This window comes from Phalaenopsis equestris, unplaced genomic scaffold, assembly GCF_001263595.1.
Source record: "Phalaenopsis equestris unplaced genomic scaffold, ASM126359v1 Scaffold000002, whole genome shotgun sequence".
Taxonomy (NCBI): Eukaryota; Viridiplantae; Streptophyta; class Magnoliopsida; order Asparagales; family Orchidaceae; genus Phalaenopsis; species Phalaenopsis equestris.
In genome coordinates, this window is record NW_018164444.1 from 35,441,123 (window position 1) to 35,449,354 (window position 8,232).

The 8,232-nt window shown below is 30.9% G+C and overlaps 1 protein-coding gene across 1 annotated transcript in view; it reads right to left on the reverse strand.

The window, feature by feature from the left end:
• Positions 1-1,124: 1,124 nt before the first annotated feature.
• Positions 1,125-8,232, reverse strand: part of LOC110033072 (universal stress protein PHOS34-like) — a gene marked incomplete at its 3' end in the record, with an annotated part of 16,477 nt that continues 9,369 nt past the window's right edge. Inside the window, 2 exon segments of the mRNA XM_020736936.1 lie at positions 1,125-1,246; positions 1,650-1,744. Coding sequence (XP_020592595.1) covers positions 1,125-1,246; positions 1,650-1,744 — 217 coding nt within the window.

Genomic DNA, 8,232 nt, shown 5'->3' on the forward strand with positions numbered 1-8,232 from the left:
GATTTATGTCAGCAATATGCTAAGCCTTTCAAGATTTCTCTCAACATGATCTCATTCTTCACAGCTTGTCCTTTAGGCATTCTCTCAACAAGCTAAATGATCTCATAACCATAACTTAAGCAAGTATATTCCATTGTAGTTGAATAATATAATATTTCAATCAACTTAATTAACTATAATATCCCGTGAATAATTTTACAAATTATTAGTCTAATTAATAAGCCAAATTATTAGATAATCAAATATATGAAGAGAAATTAATATCATTAACTACCATAATTAATCTATTAATGATTATTTAAATAATTTACTAAACATATTTTTGACAAATAATTAGTTGAGTTATTTTCTAAAAATACTAATGAAATTTTTTTATACTTAATTAGTTTATAACAATCCATAATTTCTCATTAATTTGAATGATTAAATTATTTATTTATTTAAATATATATATATATTAATTTATTAATAATCAACAATTAGAAAATAATGATCACACTATACCAGATTTGAATTTTATTTTCTAGTACTAAATAATTGCCTTAAGATAATCAATTAAGTTTTTATTAGCATAATTTCATTTATATAATTATGAAAGAGTTTATGCTCAATTAGAATAGTAGCATATTAATTAATTCGTAAATGACTATTTTCCTTGATTTGTAATATTATTTTGAACCATCTTAGTTAGTTGTCTTAAATGCATCTTACTAGTAAAAAGTATGATATTAATCATTCATTTAAATAGACTAATTCAAAATATAGAAGAACAAATTAATGATTAAATAACCCAAACAATTTATAGTTACTATTAGTCTGTTTATTGAATGACAAAGTCATGAGGAATTAATATAATTAATCTCTACTCAAGTTTAATATTGCAATTATCTTTTTGGCCGACCAAATAGCTTTAGCATGTTTAAAACCTAATCTTCTAATCTATTTGCTTAACTTATCCTCACTCTGCAAATGTAGATAGGGAAACAAATCCGAGAAATCAAAGCTTTTAATTTTCATGTTTAAAAAAACGAAAAAAAATGATTGTAACTTAATTTCGTGCATATAACCAAATCAAAGATTATTCATCATTTTGAACAAAAGAATTGTTTAGGAAGTCAACAAACCTTTTTATTGCTCCGTAGCCATGGCTGCCAACAACAAGCACATCTGCATTAAACTTTTCCACAGCATCACAGAGAATATTCCTTGCGTCTCCTTCCGCCACTTCAAATATAACATCTCTTACCTTTGCAAATAAAGGTATTATCAGAGTAATATTAACAAAGAAAATCAACACTCTAAGAAAATAATTAGCAAGCCTAACTCATAAAATTGTAAATTTCTTCTAACGCACCAAGTCCTCGTATATGTAACTTATGTCATGTAGCTCATTTTAAAAACAGCCATACTTTAATCAAACAACCAAACATGTTTTATTTATCCTAAACAGTCCCTTTAAGTGGATTTTACGATTTTTCCATGCAATAGTGATTTGCAAATGAATCCTTCGACATGATTAACTTCAAACTATGGCAGTAAAGTAACAGTGTAGTTAAGCATATTCAATGAACACTGTTCTATGGGCCTAAAATGATTAATCAAACATTAGAATACACTTAACTTTATCTGGATAGAACTCAAAATCATACCAAGTTAGCAACACAAAGCTTTCTAGCCTTCTCAATCACCTCAGTAGCAATTCTCTTCAAATCTAGCTCTACATAAGGAAGGACATCAGCAACTCCTGCATTCATAATAATAATGATAAGAAAGACACACCTTGTCGAACATTCTATCTCAGAAATCTTGAGGCCCATTTTGCATTACTTCTTTTTTCTATTTTTATTTTAGGTTTTTTCTTTTGTTCTAAAAACATGTTTGTTTAGTGTATGTTTCACATGTTTTTATTTCCTATATTTTTGAAACAAATCAACTTTTTTTAGAAAATATTCAAAACACACAAGCTGTTTGGAGTGTTTTTAAAAACAGTCATTGCAACCAAATATATTTCATTTCAAATCAAAACATAAACAAACAAAATAAATATTAAACATAAATGTGATCCCATACGAATATATATTTGCAGTTAAGAGCAATTATATCTAGACAAATGAGTTTGTTAATTTAGAAAATTTTGTAGCATACCCCTTGACTAAAACTATAACATTACTAATTTAACTAAATAGCATAAGATTGTTATTTTTCAAAATACTGACAATAGTTTGTTTCATTTTGTAAACATTAATGCTCATTATTATTCGGCAGTTATAAACACCTTCAACAGCACAAGTGGAGACAACCACCCTTCTGTAAACAAGAGTTATTATAGCACACCAATCTCAAGTAATTTATGATAGGCTTTTCAATAATGTTGACATTAATGGCTAGATTGAAGTAATGTCTGATTTCAGGATAGCAGGAAATTTATGTGTTTGATTTCCATAAACTAAAAGGCCATGTGGGATCCCCTTTGATTTTAAATTTTTTATTTTATTTTATTTAGCTATTTTTTTTTTACTTGAAATAAAATATGTTTGGTTTGTTATAGTATGTTTAGCTTTTTCAAAAATACTCAAAACAACTTTTAGATATTTTGAGTGTTTTTAAAATAAAGCTAGTTTGTTTTTCAAAACAAAAAATAGAAACATGAAAAAAATTAACCAAACAAACATGTTCTTGAAATAAAAGCAAAAAAAAAAAAATACAAAATACAAAATGATCTCTAAACAACCAGATATTAATGCTAGGAATTTGTGAAACCATGCATTACTATGAATATGTTTAAAAGTTTTAAACAACTCAATCCTAATGCTGTAGATTGCCCCCTCGGCACTATGCCATTGCTAGCACATTGTAAATACAGGTCAAGACCAATCAACATTATCAATGCAAGCTCATTATCCTCAATAAAAAACTCAACCGAAGGAGTAAAAATATTTAAAAGTATAAAAGCTAATTGAATGCCCATCACCGTACATGGATGTCATCAAAAGCCCACCAACATAGCTCATCAACCTTAGCTATCGATTTGTAAGAATGGTGAGCTCTCATTGACACTAATGCATTGGAAATGTGCACAATCATGGCAATCTCATGGAGTTTTTAGCGAGCTTATGAGCATAGTTGCATGTTTGCTACAATATCATTTGGACCTCACAAAACCAGTTTGCAAATGAGCTGTTATCATCTTGTTAATGACCAACAATCTCACATTTTTAGCTTGCAAGCCATATAGCAAGCTCGTAAACACCGAGAGCTTTTATGCTCATGATGCTTGCCATGATCCATTACTGGTGAAACAAATTAAAATATAGCTTGATGGATAGTATATCTTCATGTGGTTAGCCAAAACTTTGAATGTACATCATCAAAATTTGATTGGCCAATATGGAAAGGCTAAACTAAAAGTTAGTGGTGACACCAAAATTTATAAGAAAATGTGACAAAATAGAAAATTGAGAGGTCGCGAGGGATTAAATAAAAACAATTCTTCTCTCAAATTTTTTAAAATTATAATAAATATGATTATTAAATTAAAATTAAATTTTTATTAAGTATTTAAGTTAAAGGGGGCATAATTTTTAGTGCATTATATGATATTAATGATTTTAGTATAAATTTAGGAGTGGCGAGTACCTCCCCCAGCCACCTGTAGTTTCACCATTGCTGACAGCCTTGAATGAATAACACTTGTTGGATGTCCACATAACCAATACTCGTTTAACATAGATAAATTGGCTAAATTTAGGGTATTGATTGACAAACCTTCACCAACCAAGATGAAGCCATCATGAACCAATCAAGGTTAGATGTGAAGTTTTGGTAAATTAAAAAAGGCTACATGAGGCGTGAATCTAAGTTAACAAACAATTTTTGACTTATTTTGAAGCCACCTCTTAACGAAACACTTCGGGACCGAAGCTATTGTCCTCCGGGACACATAGGCTTTAGTTCCTTGAAAAAGGTTCGACGCCACGCACATAGGCTCGAATTCCTTGAAAAAGTGTTCGTTTCGCTCACATGTGTCAGCACCTCTGGGAAAGAATTTTATCCTATCAGCCAGCATGGAACCTGCCACATCACTGGCACTGTGACGCTCTGTACCAATGACTAGGCACCATGTTATCCCACATGACATATGTCAACAAATTGTAACATGACTGTTAACATGTCGCAGATATTAATGCTAGGAATTTGTGAAACCATGCATTACTATGAATATGTTGAAAAGTTTTAAACAACTCAATCCTAATGCTGTAGATTGCCCCCTCGGCACTATGCCATTGCTAGCACATTGTAAATACAGGTCAAGACCAATCAACATTATCAATGCAAGCTCATTATCCTCAATAAAAAACTCAACCGAAGGAGTAAAAATATTTAAAAATATAAAAGCTAATTGAATGCCCATCACCGTACATGGATGTCATCAAAAGCCCACCAACATAGCTCATCAACCTTAGCTATCGATTTGTAAGAATGGTGAGCTCTCATTGACACTAATGCATTGGAAATGTGCACAATCATGGCAATCTCATGGAGTTTTTAGCGAGCTTATGAGCATAGTTGCATGTTTGCTACAATATCATTTGGACCTCACAAAACCAGTTTGCAAATGAGCTGTTATCATCTTGTTAATGACCAACAATCTCACATTTTTAGCTTGCAAGCCATATAGCAAGCTCGTAAACACCGAGAGCTTTTATGCTCATGATGCTTGCCATGATCCATTACTGGTGAAACAAATTAAAATATAGCTTGATGGATAGTATATCTTCATGTGGTTAGCCAAAACTTTGAATGTACATCATCAAAATTTGATTGGCCAATATGGAAAGGCTAAACTAAAAGTTAGTGGTGACACCAAAATTTATAAGAAAATGTGACAAAATAGAAAATTGAGAGGTCGCGAGGGATTAAATAAAAACAATTCTTCTCTCAAATTTTTTAAAATTATAATAAATATGATTATTAAATTAAAATTAAATTTTTATTAAGTATTTAAGTTATAATTTTTAGTGCATTATATGATATTAATGATTTTAGTATAAATTTAGGAGTGGCGAGTACCTCCCCCAGCCACCTGTGGTTTCACCATTGCTGACAGCCTTGAATGAATAACACTTGTTGGATGTCCACATAACCAATACTCATTTAACATAGATAAATTGGCTAAATTTAGGGAATTGATTGACAAACCTTCACCAACCAAGATGAAGCCATCATGAACCAATCAAGGTTAGATGTGAAGTTTTGGCAAATTAAAAAAGGCTACATGAGGCATGAATCTAAGTTAACAAACAATTTTTTACTTATTTTGGAGCCACCTCTTAACGAAACACTTCCGGACCGAAACTATTGTCCTCCGAATACCATAGGTTATTGGTTAAACCCATTTTTAGGGATGGCAGCCGCACGTCCGATCAACTTGTTTGAGAGGTGAGGTCTGCAAGGTTGAAACAAGCTCATACATTTCAAGATGACGAGCTTTAGGATTTATATCCCCAGATTGTTTGTTACACCTCTTTGTAGAGGTGACGATCTGCATTTTTTCGACTAACTGATTGGGCTTATGGTGGTCACTATATTATTAACAAAGATACCATAAGTTACTTTTCCATCGTCCTGTTCAAAACCCTAAAACTATCCGGTGAGGCATTAGGATAGTTGTTGAAGCCCTGCGACTACTTAGGAGTAGATTCTTGCAATAGGGTTTAGCTTGACAACACAATTGTTGTTTTGTCCTGAGGATCAAAGCGGATGGTGCCTAGGTGTTGCATAGTGCCACAACAGCGCCAATCCCTATTGCCTCCAGATTAGAGTGGAGCAATTTCACAATTGTGACTCCACAACGCCGCAACAGTGTCCCTCTGATTTACATGCTGCATTTGTTTGCATTTGTTTTCCTTCACATTTTGCATTTTGCATGTGTCAAGTCTTATAATTCATGTGTTGCTTTTCATTTCACACATGTCATGTATGTTTTTATTGCATTTGTTGCATGCCTCCCTAGTGCTATCACACATTTTTGTGCATTTGTGGCATGTCATTGCATACTATTTTTGTGTTCGTGCCTTTTAGGATTTAGTCCCATACGCACTCGCTTTTACATATTGTGCATTTTCATGCACCATGTATTTCGCTTTATCCAAGAGAAATACTCATTTTTCCTCATATAGGTCTAGGTTGCATAAGTCAACACGTTAGTGGTAGGACTGTAGTTTAATCCTAATATAATTTGTAGTGGTAATAAAAAAAAGAGATTACCTAGTGGTTGATCCAAGCAGGTAATTTGAATTATCATATTACTACCAGATCTCATAAATGGTTCTAAGCATAGATCTCAATTAACAATGATCACTTAACGTGAAAAGTGTTAGCTCATTCAGATGCTTAGGCTGGAGCCAGCTAAGGGTCTGTTTGGGGCAGCTGCAGTTTATCCAGCTTCTGCTGATAAGCAGCTTATCCTGATAATTTGCTAATGAGCAGCTGATGCGGATAAGCTGTCTGACTATTTGGTTTGCACTTATGGAAAACAGCTGATTCTGGTAAATTGATCATTCTGGCCCTGTTCTGAATAAGTTGTTTAGCTGTTTAGTTAGTTTGTTTTGTAAACAGCTTATTTACAATTTTTTTTTAATTAAATAAATAATCTATGCAGCAAAATTTGTTATTTTCTCAAAAAAATTAAAGAAAAATATTCAGACAAGAAAATACAAAAAAGTTGATTTATATTTATATAACTAAAGCATATTTGATCCACATCAAACGAATATGTTACACATACAAAAGTAAAATGCACTGGATAGAAGAAATACTAAATACTAAAATATATACGATCACATCAAACAAATATTTAAGCAACTTTATTTGCAGTTTATCCATCTACTGCTGATGAGCAGCTTATCCTGATAATTTGCTAATGAGCAGCTGATGCGGATAAGCTGTCTGACTATTTGGTTTGCACTTATGGAAAACAGCTGATTCTGGTAAATTGATCATTCTGGCCCTGTTCTGAATAAGTTGTTTAGCTGTTTAGTTAGTTTGTTTTGTAAACAGCTTATTTACAATTTTTTTTTAATTAAATAAATAATCTGTGCAGGAAAATTTGTTACTTTCTCAAAAAAAATTTTCAAATAAGAAAATACAAAAAAGTTGATTTATATTTATATAATTAAAACATATCTGATCACATCAAACGAATATGTTACATATACAAAAGTAAAATACACTTGATAGAAGAAATACTAAATACTAAAATATATACAATCACATCAAACAAATATTTAAGCAACTTTATTATTCTTAAAAAACACTGGATAGAAGAAATATTAACATAAAACCAATCCATTAAATTGGACAGTCAGTTAATAACTTTACATACAGACTTATATAGATCAGTAAGGGGAAAAATCTTTCACACAAAGGAATCAATAACATTTATTTAAAATTTCATCCTCCATATTTATTTGCTCGTCGATGCAATAAAAAAATACAAACAAGGTAATTTAATATTATAAATTAAAGCTAAAATAATAACACATTTGGCTATATTTGAACTTGTTAAGTGTTGAGAAAAAATAAGACATAATATGTGTATCAACTAATTGGATGAAAATGTGCATCATAACTAGAGCTGTCAAAACGGTTCTTTGTTCGCGAATAGCTCGTGTTAGACTGAAAAGGAAGCGGCACCCCTCCTCTAAAAATTAAATTATAAATGTAAACATATAAGCAAAGAAACTCTCAAAACAAAAAAAATTAAAGTTTGGGTGCATGATATGTACATTGAATGGTATGTATGTAAATCTTCCAAATGAAAAAAATAAATAAAATAAAAAACAAAAACTAGAATTAAGCAAACTTGAGCTTGAAATCCAAACTACAAATTTATTTATGATCTCAATTGAATCTAAATTAGAAAGAATAAGACATAATATGAACCTATATATGATCTCAATTAAATCCAAACTTGCATCTGCATTAAAACATAGTTATGAAACTAATCTATAAATGAGCAAGAGTTCGAAATGAGTCTAAAATTGATGAGTGAAATCATGTTAAAGCATGAGCTTTTGTGGCAATGTAAATTAATACACAAATATTTAAAATAAAAAGAGACTTGACTATTTGCTAAATGAATTTCATGACTACAAAAATATTTGTTATTATTTCTATTTAAATGTTTAAAGGATTACATAGATTTTGTGTTTAAATGTGAATCCATTGAGT